Source organism: Nylanderia fulva, unplaced genomic scaffold, assembly GCF_048542155.1.
Source record: "Nylanderia fulva isolate GAGA-0341 unplaced genomic scaffold, ASM4854215v1 Scaffold3, whole genome shotgun sequence".
NCBI classification, from domain to species: domain Eukaryota; kingdom Metazoa; phylum Arthropoda; class Insecta; order Hymenoptera; family Formicidae; genus Nylanderia; species Nylanderia fulva.
In genome coordinates, this window is record NW_028190368.1 from 8707278 (window position 1) to 8735192 (window position 27915).

Consider the following 27915-nt stretch of genomic DNA (forward strand, 5'->3'; position numbering starts at 1 on the left):
ACTCGTCAGCTGATTGGTCAATCCGCAACTGCCAACTATCAGACCTTACATCTATTCTCTGTTCCTATTGGTGGAATAGAGAAACATGAGCCAATAGGAAAACAGAGAACAGACGCTAATTCTATCGCTATCGTTCGGCATTGTGCACGGAGCTTTATGTACCGTCGTAAAAATGGGCAGGCAAGTTTTTCCGGTTGCGCATGCGCGTCGCATTCGAGCGCGAGCTTGGCGTCGCTCGCTTGATGGAAAAGACAGAAAAGGCGGCTTCGGAGCACTTGGCGTATCGACCGAGCACTCATCAAAATCTTATTCCGCGTATTTTACGCGCGCGCCGCTGCGAACTCGCAAAATAACGGGTGGGTAGAAAGGACGCTGGACGACGAGCGAGAGGAATTGAACGCGGATCGCGCGTGGATTTTCTCCCGAGCTCGCTCGCACGGAACCTTTCCATTCCGCGTGACGATAAACGCTCACCCCTCCATCATCCTGCGTTGGCCATATTGCTATCCGTTGATAAATTTACGGAATTTTACCGTACCGACTGGTGAGTGCGGATCCTCGCGCGGGGATCATCGCGTCGCACGAAGTGTCAAAATAACGTGAACGCCGTTTCTCGACGACGTTTCGACGACGGAGCGGAAACCTCGCCTAACGATTCGCGTTTACTCTACTACTCTACTGGCCGACATTATTATATCCCGACACGATGCGCAAACCGCGAAAACGCGACCTTCGCTGTCTCGCAACGTGTCGACTTCCTTGAATATTTATTTTGGAATATTTCGCGCTCGCTTTCCTCGACTCTAGCCGCGATCTAATATCAGGCGAAAATATTAATATTCCTCGGTATCAGTCAGCACTTCTCGAGTGTACATAATAATTAATTTATATGAAATTTGTCTAGTTATACTAGTCTTTATTAGTAGTATTACATTAAATTTTTTCATATATATATATATATATATGTATAAAATTGTTTACCTCTTTTAGGTTTATAAAATGGATATAAAAATGGAGTTATCGTCAGAAATATTGGAGAGCTTGGTTATGGACAACAAAGATGTTATAGAGGTGCTGAAGGATGGAAGGGTTACAGAGGAAGATATTATATTTGAGTCTGAAGCAACTGAGGATTCCGAAGAGACAGAAATAGAAGAAATTATAGAAATAATCGAAGAGGTTGAGGAATGTGACGAGACTGCTCTGGATGATGATGTATCTTTGGAGGATAAGGATATGACTGTGAATACAAAGGATGATGGAATGGTTGAGAGAGTAGAGAAAAATGATCAAGCGACTAAGAAAAATGTAGAGCTTTATAGCTTTGAGGAGGACAATTCAGTATTTGCTTCGCAATCTGCAAAAAAAGATTCAGTCAAAAATACTAATAACAGTACACAAAAGACTATTAATAAGCAAGTTATTACTTATGACGTAGATGAGGACTGGCAGGATGAAGAACTGGAACGCATAGATGAATTGGCCAGTAATCATGCAGATTCTGTACAGATACAAGATGATAAAAAACATATGAATAATCAAATTATTTCACTGCAATCAAATAAAATAGATTTAAGAATTGCTATGGATTCTATGAAAAAGTTGGACAAACCTCGAACAGATAGTGGTATTGGAAATAATATAAACATTATTGAAGATGATAACGAAACAACTCATGAGATAGTAAAGAATGTAGAGAACAATCTGTTGTACACTGTACTTGGCACAAAGAAACAAGATGTGTCTAAGCAACAGGAGAAGATCCCAGACACACATTATGTTAAAGTTAGTATAATCTTTGCAAAAAAAAATATAATCAATCTTTTTTGGCATGGGTAATGTGTGCATTATTTTAGATGGAACGACTTCAGGAGAACACTATACCAGTTGAAGGTACCATTTACTATGAAGGAGATAATATGGAAACATTATATGTAGCGCAAGCTATTGATGACAATGAACAATATCAATACGACAATGCAACAATAGAGCAAGATGAACAAATGTCTTGGGAGGCGGCAAATTCCGAATCTAATCAAAATCAAGAAGAAGATAGTTCTCAGGTATAACATCTCTAGTTAAAATGTTAACATCCAAATATTACAAACAAAATGTATTACATACTCTACTTTTATATAGGATCAGATATTTTTACACGAGGACGAAGATGGTCAGTTGTATTTTAAGGATGCCAGTGGAATTTTGCAACCAGTATATTTGACCGAGGATGGAAATTATGCGATTGCTGACACCAGTGAGGATCATACTGGTAAAGAATTGCAATCAAAATCCCAACAAAACAGTGATACGATGGAAGACGATAGTTACATTTTGCCTGATTCAGATTCTAAATCCATTTCTAAACAGGTATAGTTCTAATATACATTGATTAATTTCATGTTAAAAAGAAATTGTTCGTATTCTAACTATATTTATAAATTTACTAGACCACCAGTAATACGGTATCACCGACGTCGCTTCAAGACTTTGATAATGAAGACAATACTGTAACCATATCTTTGATAATATCAGAGGATGAGAACGGACAAAAGAGAACTCAAGTTATTATACCGACAACGGATAATTTAAAATGTGACATCTGTAACAAAAGTTTCAAAACATCCTGCCAATTACTCAGACATAATAGATTGAAACATGCTCGTGAGGAAGATATAACTACTAGAAACTTTCCTTGCGATTTGTGTCCTAAAAGGCAAGTAGAGCCTGGAAATTTATGCTCTAAAACAAGTTGAAAAATTTAATAATTTAATTATTTTATAAAATTTTTAATGTTAACATTTTTTTTTATATTACATTTTTTTACCAGGTATCCAGATCAGACTTCCTTAGCTCGCCATAGAAAAACTCACACTGGCGATCGACCATTCCAGTGTTTGGAATGTCAAAAGAATTTTCCCACTTCCACGGCGTTACGGCGTCATTTGACTCTCCACAATTCTCAATCGCGACCGCTTCCTTGCATTTACTGCGGTCGGCGATTCATGGACAAGACTAGTCTAGCGAAACACGAAGAATCACATATGCCTAATGAGCAGCGCAAATACACGTGTGACATATGTCAAAAGACCTTCCATCACATAACTGACCTGAGTATGCACAAGAAGTATCACGATCCTGATAAGAAATTTGACTGCGAGGTGTGCGGTCGCGAATTTAACAGATTGAACAACTTGCAGAGACACATGATGGTACATCAGCAAGTACGTATATAATTATTTTATAATTACATCTTAGATATCTCTTATTTTAAAAAATATATCTTCTACAATATTTTCTTAATAATATATAGAAGAAAGTACAAATGTAATGTTGCAATTTAATTTATTTTTGCATTTTATGATTATCTTATTTCAAGTTTCATTGCAAATTATTTTTATTACAAATTAGGGTTGTATATTATTTTTCTCTTATGTATAGCAACAAGGAGGAAATGAAGAAATACTTTCTTGTGACGTTTGCGGAATCACATATAAATTCATGAGTTCGTTAACGAGACATATGGTGACTACTCATATGAATCCTGAAAAATTGAGACAGCAAGCAGAAGAGCAGAGAAGAAAACGTGAGAATAATTATCGAAAGTATTTAGAAAACCGAAAGATGTACGAAACTCAGCATTCTCCGTACGGTACAAGACGTAAATATCATTTAGCTTCCGAAAGTAATGATGAAACGGCCTGACTTCAATTTTCTCGTAGTCTCTTGATAGTTTCATAAAGAGCAGTCATAAGATTTCTATGAGTATAATTCCACATTAGTGCGATGTCTTTGTATCATTTATTGATTGACATAAATGATACAGATATGCATTTAATTAAATAAATATTATTGACAACATACATATATATCCACACATACAAACATACACATACAAACACACATATGTATATATTAATATATATATATATATATACATATGTATATATAAAATTAAAAATATTTAATGTATATTAATATATATTAAATATAAATTGTGTATATATATATTATATATATAAATATATTAATGTATATATATTAATTAAAAAAATATATATATGTAGATGGGCTCGATCAGTACATGATTATTGACATTATGAAATTAGCATGTGTATACAGTAAATGCATATATATATATATATATATAATGTTTCATATAAATATAATTTTTTTTTAGTCTCTTGCATGCATTTTTAATTCTGATTTAAAATAAAATAGCACCATTCATATACAAATGTTTAAAGTGTGCCTTAACCACGAACTTGTTTATTTGCACAATGTCTCAAGTGTTTTAAAGTACGCGTATTTAATATCGAATTCCATATCGTACCAATAATTGATAGATATGCAAGCATGGGATTGTGTTACATGATGGAACCATAAAGATGGTAAATATAGTACATCTCCAGCTCTCAGTGTTATTTTCAAAGTGTGTACATTATGATATTCAGGATATCTATAAAGATAAATGTTTAGTTTTAGTCTTATTCTCTTAAATAAATGTCTAAAAAAGAAAATTATATGCTATATTCATACTGAACTTTTCATAATCTGGGTTTAAAGGATCTATACATATCCATGGTATCAATGTGGAATTGGCAATCTGTTCTGAATTAGATGTTTCATTAGCTATCGATTCGATAACCCATTTTCCAGATTCATATGCTTTGTAAACAGCAGATGGATAATTTCTATATGGAATCCATGGTAAATCCGTGGGAGGATGTAAGATAAAGTTCTTTTCACCAGACACAACACAATATATATTTTCATAAGGATCTTTGTGCACTAAACATAAATTGAAAATATGTAATTATTTTAGTATACTTGTGAATTTTGTCAATTCTGTTAGAATTAAACATATATAAACTTGTAAAATGATGTGGATAGTATACAGAATTCGTCAAATTATAAAAGTAAGATTCAACTAACAATCTTGTAATAAGTTTTTTTTAGAGATATCCAAGACATTAAAATACACTTTCCGAAATGTGTTATTAAGTAATATAATAATAAAATCTTACTGGAAGTTACAGCTCTTTCATCTCCCATCCAAAAGTTCACAGCATCAGGTTGCTTTCCAAATGCTTCAGTGGCCCATGATATTTCAATTTCTGCATCCGACCATAATTTGCGAAAACTGTTTATAAAATTAGAATTTTGTTTCTGTATATAAAATACGCTGTCTTCCTTTGGATTTTCTAATGTATCGAGAAACTCTGACATTGTGAGTAAACGTTCCTCAGGCATTACGAAAAATTCCTCCCTAGTGTCATCTTTTCTGGCTATTGCATCTGCATAGCCATTCGGTGTTACAGCGATTGAAACGTTTTCGTCCCCAAATACTTGATGAAGGTATGGTATGGACCATTTGTTTCTAGCAGGCCAATGATTTATCGCTCCCTTTATTATTAATGGTATATTTTTTGAGACGTACTCTCGGTAGAAAATAAGAGGTGTAAGTTCTGTACAATTTATTTCTGCAACTTTATTTTGCAAATATAATTCTACAAAAAAATATAAAGTTACACAAATTATGTATTACAGAGCTATGCAAATTTATATTTATAGAAATATATTTTTATGTAATTTTGTATGTTCCTTATATGATTTTATGTATAATTTATATATATATACAAGGTGTCCGGTAACTGACGGACCAATGATTATAAATGGATTCTTTGGTCAATTTGGGAACGATTTTTCCTCAGCGAAAATGTCGAAAAAGGTCATCATTTTTTCAACTTTCCAATATTTGTCATTATGTATCTTTATAATTAAGCCTCAAATTAAAATTTTATTATAGTAAACTCTACCTGAAATTAACTGAAGAATGTAATTATGTTAGACTTTTAACTCCAAAACGTTTAGTTTTCAAAAAATCCATTTTTTTCAATCGCTTATAACTCGAAAATTATTGACTTCTCAACATTTTTGCTAAGGAAAAATCGTCTCCAAATTGGCCAGAGAATCCGCCTTTAATCATTGGTCCGTTAGTTACCGGACACCCTGTATATATATATATATATATAAATTTTATAGAAAAATTATATGTATATACATATAAAATATATGTGTATATATATATAATAATATATATACATATATAACATAAATTGCATTATATATCTAATAATTATTAGCAATTATTTTTATGACCAAAGAAAAGATGAAGAATCATATTAATAATTGCATGATTTTATATGTGTATTGATTATATATATATATATGTATTTTTACATTTATATATACTACATATTTTATAAACATTTTTTTACAATATTTTATAAATATTTGTATATATGTAATAAACAAAACGGGTGGATCGACAGTACATTTTTGTTTGTGAGATTTAATGTATTTCCCGCTGTGTGTGTAGTGTCAAAAAATACTCTTCTATTCAAATAATTAGATATGAGGTTAACTCACACAAATTAAAAAACAAAAAAAACAAAAAAAAAACAACAAACCTTTCGCCTCTTGTGATAAGACATGATATGCCTCTTGGATTCTAGCTTCAACATTTGACATTGTTCAAGTCAAAACATCAAGAAATGACTAACAGAAGTCACATTGATCAAGACGCAGCCACACAAAGACACAAAGATATAAGGTTAAGAGAATTTAAATTTAAATCTACTCGTATACGCCGATCAATCGCATAGACGAGCAGTTGTGGACATAGCTTGATGATTTATTAGTCACGTGTATTTCAAGAATCATATTATTTTATCTGTTTATCAGTGATACAAAAGAGACTGAAAAAAATATATATTAGATAACAATTTACTCTTTTTTTTTCTCAACAAATACGTACGATATAGTAATGACAACATAAAAAAAGAGACTTATAAATACAAGTTAATTAATAGCAATTAATTGTAGATAGAAAAAAAGTGATACATATTTTCCATCACATCATATTATATAAAACACTTTTTTAGTTGCATATGCATAATAAAGTTTTTAAATAGTTTTTTATATATTATAAAAATGTATGTATTATAATTGAATTATTGCAAGTTTAATATGCAACAATAGAAAATGTTAGTCAAGATGTTATATAATTGAGTGGTGTTAGATGTTTTGATTATTTACAATCTATAAGAGATTTTATCAGTTATACTTGTATATGTATTGATTTAATTACATGTATGTGTGTACATAGATAAATCAAGTAAAGTATAAAATGAACAAGGACTTGGAGAGATAAACGCAGTTTTTATATTAAACTCATAAGTAAACGGTTCTTAAGAGTGAGTGTGCTTAATATCCACAGATTGCAATCATGGAGAAACATGATGTGCTGTTGCAAATAAATTTAGAGAGGCCTCTTTATGAGCACGAAGCATTGAATCAAAATTATGATTATGAGAAACCAAAATCATTTTGTAAGTTGACTTAGTAAACTAAGAAAAATGTACATTCCTTCTGAATTCTGAAACACAATTTTATATTTCAGTGATGCAAAGTGCAAGGAATGTTATCAGATCGAAAGATTGGAGAGCTTGTATAGCATCAACTGTACCAGCGGTGAAATGGCTTAGCAAGTATAATTGGAGGGAAAACATATTGTATGATATCATTTCTGGTCTGACTGTAGCAATTATGCATATTCCACAAGGCATGGCATATGCACTTTTAGGAAATCTACCACCGGTGGTTGGCATATATATGGCCTTCTTTCCTGTTTTTATATATTTTTTTTTTGGCACATCCAAGCATGTATCTATAGGTGAGAAAGGACTAGATAAAATGTATAAAGACACAAAATGTGCTTAATTTTCTAGAGATTGTACTAAACACACAACAGAATTGCAAAGATATGATACTTTTCTATAGTTTATAACTCTCGGGCATTTAATCTGCATTTATCTGGTTAACTTCCATTACAGAACAATTAGAAATAATACACCTTAATATGTGAACTTATTCAGCCTTGAACAATCAAACATTCTTGGCATCCATCAGGAACTTTTGCTGTGGTTTGTCTAATGACTGGTAAGGTAGTAACATATTACTCAAATCCATTGACGGGTCATACATCTGCAAATCTTTCGGATGCTTTTTCACAAAATCTTGAGGATGTTACGTATTATACATATACACCCATGCAGGTAGCAACAGCCGTGACATTAATGGTCGGAATATACCAGGTAAATACATTGTATTATACTTTTTAAAACATATTTCAATCGAATAGAATAATGGAAAATAAATATTTCTCTTACGTTATAGATAATAATGTATATATTCCGATTAGGAGTTGTAACAACATTACTGAGTGAAACTTTAGTGAATAGCTTTACAACAGCAGCTGCTGTTTATGTTTTTATCTCTCAAATCAAGGATCTTCTTGGTTTAAAATTACCAAAGCAAAAAGGATATTTTAAGCTAATTTTTGTAAGTAAATATTTTATATATACATATATGTATTATATAAATTATCTATTAATGTATATTTATTAAGAGGAAAACATATAAGCAAAGATTATTTTTTAAATTTCAGACTATTATAGATATATTTAAAGAAATAAAAAATACCAACATAGCTGCAGCGATAGTATCAATTGTATCAATTATTATTCTTGTTTTTAATAATGAGTTTCTGAAGGTAAATGTGTATTGTATTAATTTGATTTTTTTATTTGCATTAATTTGAAAATATTGGCTAATGACATAATTTATCTTTAATTAGCCAAGGGTAAGCAAAATATGTAGCATGCCAATACCCATTGAACTCATTGCAGTCGTCGGTGGGACCTTGGTTTCTCGATATTGCGATTTACCAAAGATTTATGATATAGAAATCGTCGGACATATTCCAACGGGGTACGCATTAAATCAAGTTATCGTTTAAATCTACTAAAATTCTTATATGCGCTTATTTTGAAATTTAAATATTGTATATATAAATACTTTTCAATAGGCTTCCCAAACCAGAAGTGCCAAGTCTGGAATTATTACCTTTGGTAGCGATCGATAGCATCGCAATAACCATGGTTTCGTACACCATCACCATATCGATGGCATTGATTTTCGCGCAGAAACTTAATTATGAAATAGATTCTAATCAGGAACTTCTTGCAATGGTGAGGTCCATTATTATATATTTTAATATATAATATTTTAATTGTGTATTTATTCTCGTGATGATAAATGATTTCAATTTCAGGGCTTCAGTAATGTAATGGGCTCTTTTTTCTCGTGCATGCCGATATCGGCTTCCTTAAGCAGATCTCTCATTCAACAAACTGTCGGAGGACGCACACAAATAGCGAGCATTGTGTCTTGCTTACTGTTGTTCATTATACTCTTATGGATCGGGCCATTTTTCGAACTGCTACCAAGATGCGTGTTGGCCTCCATAATAGTTGTATGTATAGAATGACAAAAGGAAAAAAGAATACCTTCTAAAGATCTTTTGTACAGGTAGCGTTAAAAGGAATGTTCCAACAAGCTAATCAGCTCGTTAAATTTTGGAAACTGAGTAAAACCGATGCCACAATTTGGATTGTAACATTCTTGATTGTGACGCTGATAAATATTGACATTGGGTTGCTGGCTGGATTACTAGTGTCGCTAGCCATTATTCTACTGCAGGCTATTCGACCCTATGCGTGTTTGCTGGGTCATATACCACATACGGATTTATATTTGGACTTAGACAGATATAAAGCGGTAAGTTTTATCAACAGGTAGATAAATGTCAGACAAAAATGAGATATTAATCAGTCTTACGTGTTGATTTTAGGCGGTAGAGATACACGGAATAAAAATATTTCATTATTGCGGCACTTTAAATTTTGCCAATAACAATTACTTTAGATCTATCGTGTACAAACTCGTAGGAGTATGTCCCCGAAAGATGATGAAGCATGGAAAAAAATTAGCCGAGGAGAACCATTTTCTAGATGATAAAGATTCTGAAGGTAGACATGAATTGCAATGCATAATCATGGACATGAGTGCGTTGAGTTACATCGATCCCAGTAGCGTTCAGATGTTGCATTTTATCGTCGAAGAATTCACGGAGGTAAACATCAAGTTTTATTTTGTCAATTGTCCAAGTCCCATCTTTGAAGTGATAAAGAAATGTGATTTATATATATATGGCGAAATGTCGTTGAAAATTTTTGCAACTATACAAGATGCCGTCACTTACTTTCGAAGCGAAACTTCTTCAAGATAATAAAAAATAGTTTTTCTCTCTCATGTATATGCTGTGTATAAGACATATTTTTGATAACATTGTTAACTACATAATGGAAGAATATGCAGTTATATTTTGCATTCTATTTCAATATTGCTCCTTACATTGTATCTAAAAGATCCTATAAAATAATATTGACAGAGAAATATTTTTTATCGAGTATCAATCTTTAATAAAAAAAGTATATAGTGCTCAACACATCATATTTATAGATTGCATTAAAAACGTAAAGTGATATACAAATGTACTTCAAAAAAATACTTCGTATTCAATTTGTTTGTACTTACAGCAATACTTAAGATTTTTTTGCAAATTTTGAACCATTAATATATTTTTTGTTATATGTATCATAAATATTGTTTAGTGCAAGAAGGAGAAAATAATAATAACATGTAACTGAGCAATCGTCTTGTTTATTTACAGCGATTACCCTATGTACAATGCGACAGTTTCTAGTTATTCTGACTGGGATAACTAGATACGACTGTCGTAGTCAGTTTTACTGTGCCTTTCGTAATTATAGAGTCGGTAATTAGCATTCTATATATTTCCTATTTGTAAGACACAATTATTTTTTCTAATAACTCGCGGCAGTGTTGCCCACAGATTGATTATTGATCGACTGCATTGTATAATGTCACAAAATAAATATTCGAAAATAAGTGACGGAGCACATTGTTCAACAATGGTACGGCACAAAGATCAAATTGAAATTGCTTTATACGTTTTTCTTCTCTAAATCCGACGATCGAATATTCGACGATTCAATCGGAACATGTCTTCTGACATTTATGCCAGACCATACTTTTTCTTGAGAGACTCTGGCATCTCGGGTGGTGGAGGACGGGGCATGCGCAACCAGACCTTAACGGCGTCATAGATGAACCATTGTGCTGCGGTTAGGGTACCGATCATTACAATCCTCGGTCCTAGGCCCTTCCACACGCCCATAACGCCGAGTTTCTTCAGGACGTCGCCCGCGGACGCTCCCTTTTCTTGGTTTAATTTCGACACCACCTGATGTAAACATTTATATGTTTTATAAATCTGAAATATGGGGAAAACTTGTGGTTATATGTATAAAATTTACCGTATCTGCTGGATGAGATACGATGGCGCAGAATACACCGGCGATGTAGCCAGCCGCAAAAGTGACTATCAGTTGTTCGCCTTTAGTGCACTCCGCTCTAGGCTTAGGTACTACATGTTTATACAGAAGTTCAACGGTACGCTCGAAGCAGGCGAATTTCATCATCGTGTACGGAATTTGACGCATCCACAGAGGCACCAGACCCTTGTAGAAACTGGTAAGACCTTCCTCCGCGTACATCTTCGGCATCGCTTGTCGCAAAGTGTTGGCGAATCCAGGTGTAGTTTGTATCTTGACCTAGAATTTCGAAGTCTCATTGTATAAAATAGTACATAATATGATAGGTAATCTATAATTGTCCAATTTAAGCAATTGAAAAAAAAGGAGAACATCGAGCAATTTGATACCTTGGCAGCTTCAAACGGCGCCAAGCCAATATCTGCAAAGAATTCTGCAGAAGCCGACGATATCAAATACAACGAGGTTCTGTATTCGTAAGAGAGTTCTTCGCCGGCCAACGCTGCATACTGAACTTTAAAAACCTCATAGAGACCAAATTTGAACATTCCCTGAATAGAATAGCCGAAGAAGGTAGGCGCCCATCCCCTCACCAATCCTCGAGTGCCGTCTTCGGCAAATGTTACCTACAATCAACAATATCTGTGATGAGTATTATATTTTTAGAGAAATTTAAAAAGACAGCATAATAAAGGATAAGAATTACTCGAAATCCATTAAACACTGATTTATATTTGCCAGGGTCCACTTGAATTCGGCATTTGACTAAATCTAAAGGAGTGATACCGGTGTGAGTGATACCGCAAGACAAAATTCCTCCGAGACCACATAACAAGAAATAATGGTTCGATCCAAATTCGCAGCTATCTGTAAATATGCAAAATACATCATCTTAATTTTTATTTTTTGCATCTTATTATTCTAGCATTTCTTTTTATATATTTATTTATCGATTTTACAATTAATGAGAAACTGATTATATATATATATATATATATATATATATATATATATATAAAAGAATAAAATATATATGTATAATATATAAGAACTAAATATATACAATAAGTATAATATATACAGGATATATCTTAATTGTGAAAAGCTTTAGATAATTTGTCAAAAATCAAGGAGAGTTTCTTATATAAATATATACTCTTATATCTCTCCTTGAGGAGTTACACACTATTCCAAAGACTGAGGTAAAAATTAAGTTATTTTTTTCTCAACTTTTGGATAAATTAAAAAAATGCAACTTAGTGGATTTTTTCGCTAATAAAAAGGATATTCATTAATTTTTTTTTTTTTTAATCTTCTTGTATCGTTATAAAGAGATGAAACTAACACCAACAAAAAGGGATATAAGAGTATGTTTATATAAGAAACCCTCCTTAATTTTCAATAAAGAATCACCTAAAATTTTTCACATTTATTTAGATACACCCTGTATATATGTATAAAGAAAAAAATATATATATATAAGAATTATTAAGAGTTTAATATAATTTCTAAGGCGAGTTTCTCAGAAAATCCCCGAATACTAGAGATATAAATGTTAAGAAATAAAGGCATTATTCGATCAGCTGATCGAATTACTCGGATCAAATTCTGGCTTGGATTCAAAGTCGATTTGTCCCCCTATTGATCTAAGAAAAAAACATCCTTCTCTCGACACGATTCTCGGTCACGGTCAACGTACGACAATCGGATTTATTTTTACGTAGCCGTCATGTCCAAGGCTAGCAATAAGGAAAGCACGTTTTATAACGCGCCGATATATGACAAGATGGCCGCGCCTTATGCAACGGCATGCGTGCATCCGTTTAAAATCAGTGGATTATGTCTTCGCGAATACCTCTGACAATTTGTCTCTCCAGATATTATATAATTCGCTATTTTCCCCGTCTATAGAAAATTAAATAAATATATAAACAATATAAAGGCATCGCGTGACGGACTCGTACAATCTAACGTCTATTCCAATTTCAAATTTGAACTTTACAACTTGCATACAGATGCATGAAACGTGCAATTATGTAATTAATGTGCAATAAACATATCTAATCGATCGAGTTATTTACAGTAAAATAGAAATACAGTACATGTCGCTGATAAATGAGATAAATTATATCTCGCTATTAAATTTTGCAAGCTCTGAAAATCGAAACTTGACAATTGATCATTCAAAATCGAATTTTGACAATTGACTCGCTATCAGATATTTCGAGTTATATAATGACAGTCAGAATGTCAGATAAGAGAAATGGCGGGCGGTTTTATCACATATAAATTTCTCCATCTCGACATATAAAATATTAAAGCTAAAATCCAGGACGAGAAATTGTTTCCCAGTCTTTAAAAGAAAGAAATTTTACAAATGTTAAATAGAAAAATTGCACGAAGATATAAGTTAACCTCTCGGTTAACCGAAGAATTTCCCTTCAATCGCTCGTCTAAATCGAGCAGAATCGGGGGAGGAGATAATTACTGACCACCCTCCTCGACGGAGGCGGCGGCGATGTTGCGACTCGGAACGAGGGGTCGCGTTCCGTCGTCCTTCAACGCCTGACACTTCGCCTGCGTGAACGGCGACGAGAAGGGATTCATTTTCACTGCCTCCTGCACCCAAGACAACATCGTGATCACGCGACTCGCGCTTGCACCTGATGATGAAACATTTTTAAACAGTGACAGTTCGATTAGATTGTATTTTATATATATGATTTATATTTATTAAAAGACACTACGTCAAAAGTACCTGTTTTAAGAAACGATTCTCGCCGACGAGAAACCTGCGAAAGAGTGGCAGAAGCAGAAAATGCGGCAGCACAACCCGTTCACGTTATGGACGTAGAATTATCTGTACCGTAGATGAGAAAGCGAATTGGGAATTTCGATGCGTTGAAAACGAGTTGAAAAGAAAGATTGAATAATCTGACCAATCAGGAGAAAGAAAGCTTTATTTCGATTGGTCAATCAACTTTAGGGTCTTAACCAAAATAATTTTATTTTAACATTAGTTTAACTGCAATTGCTGGTCCTTAAATTTAATAAATTAAAATACTAATAATTAATATAATAAATAATAATATAATTAAAAATATAATTAATATAACTAATATTAATTAATATACTTTTCTATTATAATTTTCATTAAAATCATTATTCTGTGAATATTAAAATTTATATTAAAATTATTCAAATTATTAATAATTATCTCACATTACGGATTGACCAATCAAAGCGAAGCTCTTGTCAGCTGATTGGTCAATCCGCAACTGTCAAACAACTGGGGCATTTGCAATCTATTATGGAATGACCTTTAGTCTCATGCATAATGTTGGTAATTCTGATCACACCGGCTGATTAGCGAATTTAAAAGGACTACAGAGATTTGGAGGCTATGTTTGCGAGTTGCACGCGTAGTTTCAAGTACTCGCAAGATGATTTCCATTTCTGCCTTGCAAAGAATCTCGATGACAAGAATCGCTAGCAAGTTCTACGGATCTTGTCTTCGAACTATAAGTAAAAACTCCGCTGACAATTCTGTAAATATCAATGCAGTGGTGGAAGATGACACGGTAAACCAATGGATCTTATTTTGCAATTTATAAACAGAAACAGTGTATATTTCTACGTATAATTATTTCTGAAATTATTTATTTGTCATATTTTTTTTATCATCTGACACTAGCCTATTTTCTTAAATTCGCAAATACGATGATTGCACTAATACTTATTTCTTGTATTTCTAGCCCATACAAATTCAAAATCCCTTTGTAAAAGAGAAACGTCAATGTATCTTGTGTAGATTGAATATTGATCCGGATTACAAAAATGTAAGATTGCTGTCTCAATTTCAAAGTCAATACACAGGTAGGATATATGGAAGACACATAACTGGATTGTGCGAACATAAACAGAAGAGATTAGAAGAAGAAATTAAAAAAGCTCAATCTGCAGGTACTCAAATATGTATTTTTGTATTTAACAGAATGAAAAGAGAGAACTTCAAAGTATATAATAATGTATATCTATATTATAGGTTTAATGGCTTTTTGGACCAAAGAAGTAAAATATTTCAAAGATCCACAACTATTTGACCCAAATAATCCATTCAGGCCGCATAAATTTTAGACAAGTAATGACAAAATCATAAATATACACGCAAATATATGTATTAGATATATATTAAAAATAAAAATCAGTTACATCATAGATGAATTAAGATACTATTATATTTATTAAATGTGCAGATTGGGTCGTGATCATAAGAAATTATTGAAATTATAAAAATTCCCCATCTAATGATCCATTGGTATATTTGACAAACCTGAAGATTGAAATGTAATATTAATCTTAAATCTTTTTAAATTGTAAGTAGTTGAATAAATATAACTATATGAATTGTTAATGAATACTCTTTAAATTAAATTAAAGGATTTGTATTTATAATTACAAAACTATATAAGGCATTTTTTATACAATTTATATAGATCTGTAATTATATTTGTAATATAATGTTTTCTGACATTTATGCAGTATGATATTATATTTATAAAGTCCAAAGTATTTATAGTGATACAATTATTTATTACATAATAGAATATAATATTGGAAAATCCTAAACATATAAAATGTTTCAATAATATCTTTCAACATTTCAATAAATGTTATGTTTAATATTAAATGCAGTTTAATTTTATTTGTAATTTAAACAAAATTTAAATAAAAATTAATTAAAAATAATAAATTTTTGTAAAAAATATTGGAAAACAGCCAAACTTCGATAGATGGCGTTTTCAAATATAGGCGGGAGTTCGCGAATCGATCGTTTTATCAAGTCTATATTCATCGTTAGTGAGAAATTGCGTCTCGTGCGGCAACGGGATTTTTATTAATTTATAGTAAAAAGGGTGATAAATAATAGCGACGAATAATAACAAATCTCAACAAAATAAAAAGATTTATACGCTCTATACATAATTTGTTGCTTTGTGCTGTTCTGTGTTTCTTCTGACGCACATCTCTGGCTCTCCTCTGACGTCACAAAGAAGGATACATGGATAGTTTGCTAAACACTACATCAAGCGGATTTTTCATTTGCGTTCTAATTTAATAAATAATAATGGATGTTGACGAAGATTATTCCACCGAGGAAAGCGATTTCGACGAGCGTATAGGTATATTTTTCCAATCTTGATTATTTGACGCGCTATTGACACTAAAATATATCGTGTAAGGTTATGCAGGATGTGTGTATATACATACATTAGGGTTGCCATATTTTGCCGTGAGGCGACCGGGACAGAGATGATGATCGAGGGGAGAGCTCATACATACACGGTTTACGCTTGTGTTTGTCGGTTGCCAGCGTGGGCAATTATCTTTTATTTTCTTCTTCTCTATTATGGCTGCTTAGGCTTCCAGAGGAATAGGCCTACCACCATATTAATTGTTCATATATATCGGTTAAAAATCAAATCGTGTTCACAGTACGGAACACAAAGGAACAAAAATTTTTTTTCAGGCAAAACGTCCGAATGCGTCAAAGGGCGAACTCTCTCTTTCCCTCTTTTATTTCGTTTTTATAGGATAAGTATATGAGAAACAAAGAAATGAATTCATCGATGCCTGTAATTGATTGATATTATTCGGAAAAACAAATCGGTGCATGTCGTAAAGTTAAAATTTAACTATTTAGTAGGTTGACCGGGACTTGGTCTTCAAACCGGGACGTATGGCAACCCTAACATACATACATGTATATACATATATGTATATATTATTGTGTACTTATATTTACAATTCTAAATAAACGCGTCAACAAGTAGTGCAAGGGTCGGTTGTAGTCAAATCTTCGTTTATAGTAATTTGCTGTCACTTTTTAGATCATAGCTTAATCTATGACATACAGATAGAAAAAAATAACATTAATGCGTAAGACTGTTCAAGTGCCCAATATTGAAGTTAAACTGCTTTGCAGAAGTTATTCTACCGCCAAGTAACCCATACGGGGGTTTTCGAAGTTCGCGCAGACGTAAGCATGCTCATACTAAATATATTCTTCAGTATTTTTTGTTATCTTAACGGATTCGCTTCTTTTCTTGATTTTCGTAAAACAAAAAGAAAACACAATATTTTAATATGTAACTTTTTATTAAAAATGTACCATTATATATTTGTAGGTATATTACTACGTGGTAGGCGATATATCCTTCCATCCATCCCTCCATCCATCCCTCGAGAGTTGCCCATTATGGAGGACATACCGGTGCCTACGGACAACACATTTGATGTAACATTACCAGCGACACATTCTGTAAGTATGTGCTTTCTGATATGTAAAGATACAATAATATTTAAATAGATTTGTACAACTGATGGAATAATTTTCTATAAGATCTTTATGAATCATCATATATATATATATATATGTATATATATATGTATGTATTTTCTTTATTTAGTATTTAGGTCAAAATTTAGAAGAAGCGAGGGGAAGAACAATACTGGATGATGGCATTTATATGAATCTACCACTGTTGATAAAACAATCCGTATTATTTCCTGGTCAAACATTACCTATGACAGTTTTTGGGGTTAATACTATAGATATGTTGCAAAATTGTATACAAAACGATCGCACTTTTGGTGTTGTATGTTCTGGTAATTCTGAGGTGGAGCGAATAGGAACAACTGCCGAGATCTACGAATATACAGATGGAACTGTATGGATGGAGCATGGTCGGCGAGAATTTCGCTTGAAAGCTAAAGGCAGACAGCGTTTTAAGATATTACGTATTATTTCAGAGGTCAGTTTTTATATGAGAGACATTAAATTTGCAATAATAATTGCTAAAGAAATAAAAGAATTCTATTTTATAAAGAAATTAAAAACATTTAGAGAATTATTAAAACGACATAAGTTACAATTTAATAATTTTGATGTTTGTAAGAAGAATTATAGCTTATTGTTAGCTTTAAGATTTATCTTGTCATCTCACTGCAGTCATATTGAATTATGTCAAAGAATCATGAATTTTTTCATGAATTGAAATATTTTGTTTTAATAATTTCCATGCATGCACATTAGAATAATTTTGAGAATAATTTTGATTTTGAAACGATTTTCGTTGAAATAAATTAGGATTTTCGTATACATTACTCGTGCTTGATAATGTGGATTCCAAAAAACATTCTGAAAACTTCCTTTTTTTTTTGTTGCATTGCATTGCATTGATAAATGTACATATAACTCAATCTGAATTCTATTACTTCACTTTTTTAGTGAAAATGACAATTTTGATCAAGATTTACAATTATTTATTAATCCATGAATTCTGAAAGAATGTTTCTTGATATAGTATATATAGTTTATTAATTTGTACTATTATAATTTGCAAGTAGTACCGAGTATTAAAAAATTAATTTATTTTTATAATATTTTACAGTAAAAATTGATTTATCCTTTCTTAATTCAGTACTGCAATGAGAGATCAACTCAAATATAGATATAATTATATGCATCTTCACAGTTTACTATGTTTATTATAATGTGTTTACAAGATTTTTATATTAAAATCAGGATCACAGTAAAATTTTGGCCAATGTTAAAGTGTTACCAGAGATAACACTTGGGCCACCGTTTTTGGACCAACGCTTGGCCTCATTAGATCGCTTAAGAGTTAATCCTGATTCAGAAGAAGACATGAAAAAGCAAGAGAGAGTACAAAATATGGATGCGGCGGTGACTGCTTGGCCAGCTTGGGTCTATAGGCAGTACGATCCTGTAAGACTTTCCTTTAAAATACGTCAGCATCTGCAGTTTCTTGAAACCAGTAGGTTACAATTGTATAAATAAAAATACCTATGTAAATGGCAACGTTTTTATTGTATAAATTGTATTTTATAGGAGGTGGTAGTGTACCTAAAGATCCTGTAGATTTATCTTTCTGGGTCGCACAAAATATTCTAATGGATCATGATGAAAGGCTTATGTTATTAAGTTACGACTGCGCAATTTCTCGATTACAAAGAGAATTAAAGTATCTTATGGAGGTATGTGCGTATAAAACAAAATGCTAAATATCTACAGAGATGCTTAACGTTTTTGCATTATATCACTTTTTCTTTTTTTAATATCAAACTATTGTTTGAAGGATAAGATCTACGTATGCGTTCATTGCGAATCCTTTATCGGTAGACAGTCGCATATGTTTCCAATGAATAAGGAAGGTCCACAGGGTACTTATGTTAATCCCGGTGGTATTATACACGAGACTATAACTTTTTATCACGTTCAAGGAGTTAAGCTCAACGATGAGGCCCCTTCGACCGAGTACAGTTGGTTTCCTGGGTAAGAGAACAATATTCACGTTCACTGGAAATGCAAATTTATGAGGTTTGTGTTACATTGCTAAAAATTAATACGCGCAATTTTAGATATGCCTGGACAGTAGCTATCTGTGACGGCTGTCATCATCACGTCGGTTGGAAGTTTACAGCAGTGCATAACTTAAGACCTAAAACATTTTGGGGCTTGACACGCAGGAGTTTGAAAAATAAGAAAGAAAAATAAAACAAAGATGTATGATTAATATATGTTGGGTGTCATAAATGTCTTTGTAATTTATTGGATGGGTACTTTTGACAATGTCTTTAATTTATTGGATGAAGACTTTTGAAATGTATGGTATTTAATAGAATTTATCTTATGCGAAGAGAGATTTTCTCAGTTTACAGTTTTATTTTAATAGCACATGAACGATGAGAGAATGTCTCTATTCATTTTCTTATTTACTTATTTATTTACTTTAATGTGGTCATATGATCATATATATGGGAAACATGATTTATGGAAGAGCAGTCCAAGAAGAAAAAACTTAGTTTAAAGAAAAATTTGATTTCGAGGAAAAATCTAATATGAACTCTTGAAATAAAAGAAACCAATTTTATATACCACTTGATGACTGATATATAATTCCAAAAAAAAGTTTAAAAGTGACCAATAACTATTAATAAACAATGGGTTTTATAGAAATGAAAATAATAAAGAAAATAATAAATGTTAATTTATAGTACTTTTTATTAATATAATTAATAATGATAATGTGGTTTTTTTTAAATAAATATTGAGACACTTATGATGCCCAGTATGCAATATACAAGTTTTGTTCTATCTTTAATTTAACTATACGTTTGGACAATAGCGGTTTATAAAAGTTATATACGAAGAATTGTTATATCAATAGCTATATGAGTTATGATACAAGTTTGTGTACACTTTTTGAGGCTATTGCAGGAGAGTTAATCAACCAACAGTTTATTGTTATTTGTATTAATTAAACATTATTTAAAATATATTTTTAAGTTTGCAGATATTGCAGAGATTATACATTATGTAATGAATAATCATGTACTAAATAGTACTAAAAGCGACAAGTAAGATATTTTTCATATTGTCATTTATTCTTTTGTACAATTTTGTTTATAGCGTCTTGTATTAAAAAAAAATACGTCGTTGAATAATTTTTACAGTAAGTTTATTTTTGTGTAATGTTATAATCTGCTTAAACTTTGTTCTACCTATAATGTTCAAATATTTCTTTGGTCTTTGTGCAATTTTTGTAATTGAGGTAACTGAAAAAGGAATACAAATTATAAACAATTTATACGTGTATTATAAAAAAGTGTATAAGGAAATTGCATATATACCCTTATTTACTGGATTTTTATTGCTATTATACAAATGATTTAATCTATCCTCAGAAAATTAATAAAATATACATATATCAGAAATTTAATAATAAAATATACATAAAATATAAATGAATAGAATAAAATATCTATATTAGTTTTATATAAAGAATGATTTATTTAATATAAAATAGAGTATATGTGTAGTATATTAATTAATAAGGTATACGAACATATTAAAAAGAAAATACTTAAAATCCTTGACACATATCTTTTGTGACTAAATACGACACGTTTTCGCATTTTGTGGAAAAAATATTAATTGGATAAAATATCAAATTTAATAATTAATAAATAAAAAATGTATTTTTTATTTATTAATTATTAAATTTGATATTTTATCCAATTATATTGGAGAGTTTGAAATGAGGTGTCTTTTTATATTGTTAGTCTTGTCTTAATTGTGTCATCTTCAATAACTTTTTCAAAAAAACGTGGTTAAAATTGTCAAGAAGGACGATGTCAACGCCTACGGAACGTATTAATTTCTCGCATATTAACGATGAAACTTTTCGAGATTTGATTAAAATCAAAGATCATATCGAGGCGAACATTTGTTGGATATGACGGATTGAAACACGCTTTAATTGTTTATAAATTCTCGACTCTTATTGAAGAACTAACATTAATTTTCGATATTATATGGAATTTTTGTATGATTTTGTATTTTTTAATAATTACTGTAATATAATACTGAGGAAGACCGCGTGCGGTTGAAACGTTTATTTTATAATGATTGTAATTTTCGCTTAAGTTTGAGTATAGAATGTTTGTAGCTTTCACATAATGTTTATGTTTAGTTTATACATGGAATAAATTTTATTTGACAGAACAACTCTAATAATTGCTCGATAAATTGGCCTTTTTATCTATCACTAGTTGTATTTTTGTTTTAAATTTTACAATTTCGCGGTTACATTGTTACTATAAGATTTCCTTATCTTGATTGGTCAAATAGAAACTCTACGATAGGATTTTCGAACGCATCTTAAATCTGTATCATGTATGTGCGCCTTTATATATATATTTAGGAAGGTTAGGAATATATTCATTTATCAAGCTTCGGAGTAAAATAATAATTTTCAAGGTTTTAATTTGATGGTGTACTGTAAAGTAACATCAAATACGATAATTTTTTAAAATTCTATAGAAATAATAGACACAGAGACAGGCAAAAATATAAGGAAGTTTCTGGTAGATCCATTCCTTGATAAAGAATTGGCAAAAGCAAATTTTGCTTACATTTTAGAATGGATGAGAATGCACGGACGCTTTATTGCGGAAATCTAAGCGAAAAAATAACTGAGGATATTCTTTATGAATTATTCTTACAAGTTAGTATATGTATATACTTTACATATAATAGAAAATAAAATATATATTTGGATAGAAATTCTATCAATATATTTCTTTCATGTTATTTACATAAGTTATATAGATGAAATTAACTCAAATATCTTTGTTTCGTTAGGGAGGTCCTGTACAAAAAATAAGCATTCCCAAAGATCGTGATGGTAAACAAAGACCATTTGGATTTGTCACATATAAACACGTACATTCTGTGGAATATGCTTTACGTTTATTTGATGGTACAACATTATACAATCGTCCTCTTAATATGAAATTGAGGAATAATGCCGAGTCACAACAAGCAGAACAATCTCCAAATCCTGTTCGCAATATAAATCACATGTTAGAATTAGGGCAACAAATGATCTTAGGAAATTACCCACCACAAAATGGTGATGCAATGTTTATAGCACATGTTTCACAACATGCTCCGACATATCCAAGACCATTGGATGCAAATTATTGTGATGATGGGATTAGAAGAAATCATCCTTATCAAAGGTACAGAGATAGAAAACAAGAGAGAGATAGAAACCAAGAGAGAGATAGAAACCAAGAGAGAGATAGAAATCAAGAGAGAGATAGAAATCAAGAGAGAAACAGAGATAGAAATCGAGAGAGAGAAAGAGATAGAGCAAGAAGCAAAGAACAAAATGAACATTACAGAGATGAAAGATCATATTATAATAAAGATAATTGGAATTACCGTTCTGGCTATCCTCGATACGGTGACAATAGAAAAAGATGGACTCATTGAAAATAAGTATTTTATTATTTTTTAGTTGTAAAAAATTTTAAATTCTTAAATTGTCCATTTCTAAATTTGGCGAAGAATAAATACAGATTTAATTCTGTTTAGCTATTAATTTTTCCTAAAGTAAATATATTGATAATTATAATTTTGTTATCAATAATCACTATATTCAATAACTATAATCTTGTAAATATTTGTAGTTCTATTTACAATTTTGTTTCATATAATATATATATATATAATTATATAATATGCTAATATATATATGTGTGTGTATAATAAGCAGTTTCTATATAAATTGTTAAAATAAGGAAATATATTTTGGCATATTTTGAAATTATCTATTAAAAAAAATTATATATTATTATAAAAAAAAATATATCATTATCACATCAATGAATTTAAGTTATGTAGAGAAAATGTGCATTTGCCTCCATTATTGCATCAATAAATGTATCCTTTTGACAATCAATTTTTCATGTGCATTGCTACATCAATATAATCAATATACTATTTTTATTTTTTATAAGCTTTGTATTTGTATTTACATGCGATTATATCTCGCATATATCGACACAAACATTAAATACATAACAAATGTATGATTGATACTGCTTCTGTATATTTTTTTTCTCTTCTGCCTTTTTGCTTTTAATAATGCGGGCAGCCTTTTGCGCTAACATAAGTACAGCTGCATGGATGTTTCCACTTGGTAAAGACGGAAGAACTGATGCGTCAACGACATATAAGTTTCTCATATTGTAAACTCTATAACCCACAAACACGAATATATTTATATAATAGAAATTTTAATTATGATAACAGAGAGAAAACGTAAACCACTGTATTATCCTATTACTTATTTTTCTCTATTAAAATCTATCATAATTTTCGATTCTAATTTATTCTATTAAAATGGTTTTTTTGAATTGATAATTGTAATATAAAAATGCAAAATTATCTGTTCAATTTATCAGTCTTCTATCATAGTGTAATTTACACCTCTATTTTGCATTTAATTCATATTCATATTTTGTTTTTTTTTTTAGTTTTAATTATAATGTAATTATAAATACCTAAATGATTCATCAACAACATCGTTTATACGACATGTACCAACAGGATGGTAGGATGTCAGTGTTAAATGTTGCACATAACATTTCCAATATTCTCTAGTGTCAAATATATAGTTTTCGCAACCAGGAAAAGGTTTTTTGTTTAGAGATGCGCCATAAGCTCTCAAAACATTCGTCTTCAAAAGGTCCTTTATAAAATACAAGCCTAAACATCCGTGATATTGAGCGTTGTTACACATATTTGCATATGCATCCTTATCTTTTAATATACCATGTATGCAAAATTACCTTCTACAAGAGTGTCAATATCTTCCTTATTTGATAAATATTTTGGATCAATTAGTGGTTCATCAAAAGGATTGCTGCTCTGCAATAGTAATTCTCCACTACTCTTAGGATGTAGTAAAACAGGCGCGATTGTAACTGTATTTTCGTGCAAAAAAGAAGCGAAGTACTTGTTATAAATCTAGAAAAAATATATAGAGAAATTAGACATCTTATTTAAGAAGCATTTGAATAATGCCTTTCAATTAGTTTGCTTTTCAGTCAATTTTTTAAAATTATATTTATATTGTTTTTTTTTACTTTGTTTACCTCATTGGAAAATCCTATAGTTCTTTTGAGGCTCAAGGTACAGTCTTTTGCTGCTCCAAGAGGTAATACCATTAATTGCAAATCTGGTAATGTGGATTTATTTGTATTTAAAGCACTATGAAAAGTTCCTATTACTTCAATTCCTGCTGACGTCCATGGTCCTAAGTAAACCAATGAATTATCTCTACAATAAAGTATGCTAAAATGTAATGATCGCAATACATATACATTAATAAAAATGATGATCTATTTATCAATTGTTATAACTACTAGTTATTCGATAATCTAAAAGCAAAGAAAAAATTGTAGCCTGTGCAAGAAGCATGACTATGTGCATTTATGTATACAGCAACTATATATTTGTATTAACATATTCTTACCTCTCCTAAAAAGGAAGTAATTAAAAATTGACATAGGATTAAAGATATCAGAAAGATCCAATCCAAGACTTGTATTAAGTGTAATCAAATCGAGACCAGTTAATACATGATCCATCAAAGTTTGACCAACTGGCAAATCATTGATTACACTAATCTAAATAATGATAGTTATTATAAAAAGCAATAAAAAAATATAATAGAAAATATAACACAACATATATAGATATATTGTGCTTTTCTAAAAGTTTCTTTACGACAGAATAAGCTATAAATTGTAAGAGAAACAAATAAATGTTTCCACACTTGATTATTAAAAACTTACATTTAAAGTCTCCAAGTGCTTTTTTGGTCCAATTCCAGATAACATTAATAACTTTGGGCTCTCAATTACACCAGCACTTAGAATAACTCCTTTTTTTGCTATTGCTGTATATTTGTTACCAAATCTAAGAAATTCAATCCCTTCAGCTTTATCCAAATTCATAAGTATCTTTAATAATAATTAACTATTTGTTATATTTTATCTTTTTGACATATATGGTAGACAAAGCAATAACCTTCAAATAGACTTACTTTGCTGGCACGTGCATGAGTAAGTAGGGTCAGATTGGGATAATTTGACTTCCAATGTAGAATTTTATCTGGACTCCATCTTTTGCCATTTTCTATTGTCAAATGAGCTTTCATAAAACCTAAATGATAGACATTATTGTAGGTGATAAATGTAACAACTGAAATACTTTATATAAGTAATAGATACCTGTATCTAATTGCAAATTCATGTTCCCTATATTATGATTCAATTCTTTTACTGCCTTCAAAAATATATCAGCAAAATCAGAGTTCCATCTTAATTCATTAATGCTTACTAATTTATCATTCTCTGCAATTGATTCTAAACACAATTAAAATTTATAAAATATATATTTAAGAATAATTTAAATATATATTTCTGAATCTATATATTACATAGATTAGAATGTAAGTCTTTTACCCATAAAATCTGGAAACCATGTTTCATAGTCCAGTCTATGTCCCAATACATAAGCCATGTAATTTAAACGACTTGTTCCACCAACAATTTTACCTCTAGGCCATCTGCTTTGCTGCAAAATTCTTTATGATAATATTAATATGCAAGACTTCTCGATAAAAATTGCAACACATATATTTACATTATTGCTTAAACCTTTACATGCGTGTTCTTGAGGAACAGTAATATATTGCCAATCATAAGCAGTTTTTTGAATTATTGGTGCCAAAAGTGGTATATCGAGAAAAAATGGTGCAGTACCACCTGCTTCTAGCAATAATACTCTTGACTGTTTATCTTTTGCTAGCCGTGTTGCTAAAATTGAACCAGCACTACCAGCACCAACTGTAATAATATATCAGTTATATGCATATACAGATAAATAATATTGTAGTTATTAAAGTAGAAATAAAAGTTTTAAAGTTAAAATAAAATAGCAAATTAGTTTTGCAAATGTCGATGTTACATACAGGAAATCATTAAATATAAAATGTCAAATATAGAAAGATAACTGAAAAAAGATAATTGATAAGATAAATTCTGCAAATTATTAATTAAATTATTTCTATTTTCAAAATATACATTAAATATACTATAAATATACAATACATTTAAAATATATACTATAAATATATTTCGCAAAATATTAAATAAAAAATTATATTAAAAATAAACAAATTATAAATAAATTCTTATCAAATAAATAATTTGCTTTTACATTTTCATGTTTTATTATTTCATTTCATTTTTATTACTGTAAAATGCAGGCTTGGGTAGGTTAATGATTTTTTAATACTAAGTTAAAGGTAGTTGCTTTAAAATTAATTTAGTTAATTAAGTTAAAAGTTGTATGAAAAGTTGCAAAAAATTAATTCAGTTAAGTTAAGATTAAATTAACTGAAGTTAAATTAAAAGTTAATTTTTAAAAATATTATTTATATTAAATTAGAATTTTGTTTGTTCATTCTCTTTTAAAATTTATAATAACAAATAACAAAGAAATTTTGATTTTTAATTTGATATAGAAATATATTTTTTGGTAATTTACATCAATTGATGACAAATGAATATAAAAATTAATAATACTTTAATTTAAAAATAATACGTTTATATCTTATAAAAAAACAATAATAATATTCAAAGATAAAAAAAAATTTAACTTAGGAAAAAGTTAAAAAATTAATACATTTTAAATTAACTAAGCTAAGTTATAAATATTTTATTAACTTTTTTGTACCCTGCATTTTCATGTTTTTTTTATCTTATTTTACTTCTTTATTTATAACCGTAAACTGTAGTAATTTTACTTATCATTTTTTATCGTAAAGTGTATGTAACTTACCCACAATATAATCGTATTGTTGCATATCTCGAACGTTGTCGAAGAACCATTGAAAAAATATATCCAACATGTATGCAAAATGAATATAAAAAAGAAATATCGTCGTAAATGTACTGGCGATAATAAATATCAGATATTTTGTAAATATAAACATTTTTCTTGTAAAATAAGAGCAAGGAAATTCTATAGAAGAATAATATAGACAGGAATGACGACAATAAACTTATTCTTTTGGCGGAATTGGCTACACTAGTTCAAGTTTATAGCTTCAGATACAATACTAGGCAACAGGCAATAAAAATAAAA

The 27915-nt window shown here is 30.4% G+C and overlaps 8 protein-coding genes across 16 annotated transcripts; 5 read left to right on the forward strand and 3 right to left on the reverse strand.

The window, feature by feature from the left end:
- The first annotated feature begins 226 nt into the window (after nt 1–226).
- Nucleotides 227–5029, forward strand: LOC114941753 (uncharacterized). 5 transcript variants are annotated; one of them, XM_029316858.2, is made up of 7 exons: nt 227–356; nt 991–1785; nt 1857–2063; nt 2140–2367; nt 2448–2713; nt 2828–3221; nt 3439–5029. In XM_029316858.2, the coding sequence occupies exons 2-7, from the start codon at nt 1000–1002 to the stop codon at nt 3700–3702; spliced, it is 2145 nt and encodes a 714-aa protein (XP_029172691.1). In that variant the 5' UTR covers nt 227–356; nt 991–999; the 3' UTR covers nt 3703–5029. The 5 variants fall into 5 exon arrangements, with proteins under 5 accessions (XP_029172691.1, XP_029172692.1, XP_029172690.1 ...); XM_029316859.2 differs by lacking the exon at nt 227–356 and adding an exon at nt 373–544; XM_029316857.2 differs by lacking the exon at nt 227–356 and adding an exon at nt 551–869.
- LOC114941749 (Jumonji domain containing 7) lies at nt 2164–6727 on the reverse strand. Its single transcript, XM_029316850.2, has 4 exons — nt 6471–6727; nt 5025–5507; nt 4542–4788; nt 2164–4456 (listed from the first exon to the last, which is right to left on the reverse strand). The coding sequence occupies exons 1-4, from the start codon at nt 6529–6531 to the stop codon at nt 4267–4269; spliced, it is 981 nt and encodes a 326-aa protein (XP_029172683.2). The 5' UTR covers nt 6532–6727; the 3' UTR covers nt 2164–4266.
- LOC114941747 (prestin) lies at nt 6325–11835 on the forward strand. 2 transcript variants are annotated; one of them, XM_085484376.1, is made up of 11 exons: nt 6325–6613; nt 7280–7391; nt 7463–7735; nt 7972–8156; nt 8239–8403; nt 8510–8614; nt 8699–8832; nt 8930–9092; nt 9176–9376; nt 9433–9681; nt 9755–11835. In XM_085484376.1, the coding sequence occupies exons 2-11, from the start codon at nt 7289–7291 to the stop codon at nt 10190–10192; spliced, it is 2016 nt and encodes a 671-aa protein (XP_085340502.1). In that variant the 5' UTR covers nt 6325–6613; nt 7280–7288; the 3' UTR covers nt 10193–11835. The 2 variants fall into 2 exon arrangements, with proteins under 2 accessions (XP_085340502.1, XP_085340503.1); XM_085484377.1 differs by lacking the exons at nt 6325–6613; nt 7280–7391 and having other exon boundaries at nt 7670–7735; nt 7896–8156.
- Mpcp1 (Mitochondrial phosphate carrier protein 1) lies at nt 10607–14179 on the reverse strand. Its single transcript, XM_029316849.2, has 6 exons — nt 14080–14179; nt 13814–13984; nt 12028–12188; nt 11711–11947; nt 11304–11600; nt 10607–11230 (listed from the first exon to the last, which is right to left on the reverse strand). The coding sequence occupies exons 2-6, from the start codon at nt 13956–13958 to the stop codon at nt 11003–11005; spliced, it is 1068 nt and encodes a 355-aa protein (XP_029172682.1). The 5' UTR covers nt 13959–13984; nt 14080–14179; the 3' UTR covers nt 10607–11002.
- A 481-nt stretch (nt 14180–14660) lies between these two features.
- Nucleotides 14661–15539, forward strand: mRpS18C (mitochondrial ribosomal protein S18C). Its single transcript, XM_029316934.2, has 3 exons — nt 14661–14902; nt 15077–15284; nt 15367–15539. The coding sequence occupies exons 1-3, from the start codon at nt 14765–14767 to the stop codon at nt 15456–15458; spliced, it is 438 nt and encodes a 145-aa protein (XP_029172767.1). The 5' UTR covers nt 14661–14764; the 3' UTR covers nt 15459–15539.
- A 619-nt stretch (nt 15540–16158) lies between these two features.
- On the forward strand, nt 16159–20993 carry ohgt (E3 ubiquitin ligase component cereblon). 2 transcript variants are annotated; one of them, XM_029316918.2, is made up of 8 exons: nt 16159–16504; nt 17308–17361; nt 17510–17643; nt 17792–18136; nt 18910–19162; nt 19237–19382; nt 19484–19680; nt 19767–20993. In XM_029316918.2, the coding sequence occupies exons 1-8, from the start codon at nt 16450–16452 to the stop codon at nt 19900–19902; spliced, it is 1320 nt and encodes a 439-aa protein (XP_029172751.1). In that variant the 5' UTR covers nt 16159–16449; the 3' UTR covers nt 19903–20993. The 2 variants fall into 2 exon arrangements, with proteins under 2 accessions (XP_029172751.1, XP_029172752.1); XM_029316919.2 differs by lacking the exon at nt 17308–17361.
- A 1100-nt stretch (nt 20994–22093) lies between these two features.
- LOC114941790 (uncharacterized) lies at nt 22094–25035 on the forward strand. The gene is made up of 2 exons (XM_029316920.2): nt 22094–22414; nt 22552–25035. The coding sequence occupies exons 1-2, from the start codon at nt 22331–22333 to the stop codon at nt 23185–23187; spliced, it is 720 nt and encodes a 239-aa protein (XP_029172753.1). The 5' UTR covers nt 22094–22330; the 3' UTR covers nt 23188–25035.
- Nucleotides 22638–27912, reverse strand: LOC114941762 (glucose dehydrogenase [FAD, quinone]). Of its 3 annotated transcripts, XM_029316870.2 has the most exons (11): nt 27610–27912; nt 26410–26612; nt 26229–26340; nt 25995–26129; nt 25808–25926; nt 25557–25724; nt 25235–25388; nt 24855–25015; nt 24549–24726; nt 24261–24465; nt 22638–23952 (listed from the first exon to the last, which is right to left on the reverse strand). In XM_029316870.2, the coding sequence occupies exons 1-11, from the start codon at nt 27761–27763 to the stop codon at nt 23739–23741; spliced, it is 1803 nt and encodes a 600-aa protein (XP_029172703.2). In that variant the 5' UTR covers nt 27764–27912; the 3' UTR covers nt 22638–23738. The 3 variants fall into 3 exon arrangements, with proteins under 3 accessions (XP_029172703.2, XP_085340325.1, XP_085340324.1); XM_085484199.1 differs by lacking the exon at nt 27610–27912 and having other exon boundaries at nt 26229–26350; nt 26430–26493; XM_085484198.1 differs by lacking the exon at nt 27610–27912 and having other exon boundaries at nt 26229–26350; nt 26410–26472.
- Between the last annotated feature and the right edge of the window lie 3 nt (nt 27913–27915).

Bases quoted from the DNA above. Each gene is read 5' to 3' on its own strand.
- LOC114941753 (XM_029316858.2), top strand. From the start codon at position 1,000: ATGGATATAAAAATGGAGTTATCGTCAGAAATATTGGAGAGCTTGGTT. The intron at 1,786-1,856 runs GTTAGTATAATC...GCATTATTTTAG, and splicing joins CAGACACACATTATGTTAAA to ATGGAACGACTTCAGGAGAA. The intron at 3,222-3,438 runs GTACGTATATAA...TCTTATGTATAG, and splicing joins ACATGATGGTACATCAGCAA to CAACAAGGAGGAAATGAAGA.
- LOC114941749 (XM_029316850.2), bottom strand. From the start codon at position 6,531: ATGTCAAATGTTGAAGCTAGAATCCAAGAGGCATATCATGTCTTATCA. The intron at 4,789-5,024 runs GTAAGATTTTAT...ATTTATGTTTAG, and splicing joins TGAAAGAGCTGTAACTTCCA to TGCACAAAGATCCTTATGAA. The intron at 4,457-4,541 runs GTTCAGTATGAA...TTATCTTTATAG, and splicing joins TTAAACCCAGATTATGAAAA to ATATCCTGAATATCATAATG.
- LOC114941747 (XM_085484376.1), top strand. From the start codon at position 7,289: ATGGAGAAACATGATGTGCTGTTGCAAATAAATTTAGAGAGGCCTCTT. The intron at 8,404-8,509 runs GTAAGTAAATAT...TTTAAATTTCAG, and splicing joins GATATTTTAAGCTAATTTTT to ACTATTATAGATATATTTAA. The intron at 9,682-9,754 runs GTAAGTTTTATC...TGTTGATTTTAG, and splicing joins ACTTAGACAGATATAAAGCG to GCGGTAGAGATACACGGAAT.
- Mpcp1 (XM_029316849.2), bottom strand. From the start codon at position 13,958: ATGTTGTCTTGGGTGCAGGAGGCAGTGAAAATGAATCCCTTCTCGTCG. The intron at 11,601-11,710 runs GTATCAAATTGC...TCGAAATTCTAG, and splicing joins CGCCGTTTGAAGCTGCCAAG to GTCAAGATACAAACTACACC. The intron at 11,231-11,303 runs GTAAATTTTATA...TGTTTACATCAG, and splicing joins TATCTCATCCAGCAGATACG to GTGGTGTCGAAATTAAACCA.
- mRpS18C (XM_029316934.2), top strand. From the start codon at position 14,765: ATGATTTCCATTTCTGCCTTGCAAAGAATCTCGATGACAAGAATCGCT. The intron at 14,903-15,076 runs GTAAACCAATGG...TTGTATTTCTAG, and splicing joins CAGTGGTGGAAGATGACACG to CCCATACAAATTCAAAATCC. The intron at 15,285-15,366 runs GTACTCAAATAT...TCTATATTATAG, and splicing joins TAAAAAAGCTCAATCTGCAG to GTTTAATGGCTTTTTGGACC.
- ohgt (XM_029316918.2), top strand. From the start codon at position 16,450: ATGGATGTTGACGAAGATTATTCCACCGAGGAAAGCGATTTCGACGAG. The intron at 16,505-17,307 runs GTATATTTTTCC...ACTGCTTTGCAG, and splicing joins CGATTTCGACGAGCGTATAG to AAGTTATTCTACCGCCAAGT. The intron at 19,163-19,236 runs GTAGGTTACAAT...TGTATTTTATAG, and splicing joins TCTGCAGTTTCTTGAAACCA to GAGGTGGTAGTGTACCTAAA.
- LOC114941790 (XM_029316920.2), top strand. From the start codon at position 22,331: ATGGATGAGAATGCACGGACGCTTTATTGCGGAAATCTAAGCGAAAAA. The intron at 22,415-22,551 runs GTTAGTATATGT...TTGTTTCGTTAG, and splicing joins TTTATGAATTATTCTTACAA to GGAGGTCCTGTACAAAAAAT.
- LOC114941762 (XM_029316870.2), bottom strand. From the start codon at position 27,763: ATGTTTATATTTACAAAATATCTGATATTTATTATCGCCAGTACATTT. The intron at 25,927-25,994 runs GTATCTATTACT...TCTATCATTTAG, and splicing joins GAATTTGCAATTAGATACAG to GTTTTATGAAAGCTCATTTG. The intron at 23,953-24,260 runs GTATTTATAATT...TGTGGGTTATAG, and splicing joins GTTGTTGATGAATCATTTAG to AGTTTACAATATGAGAAACT.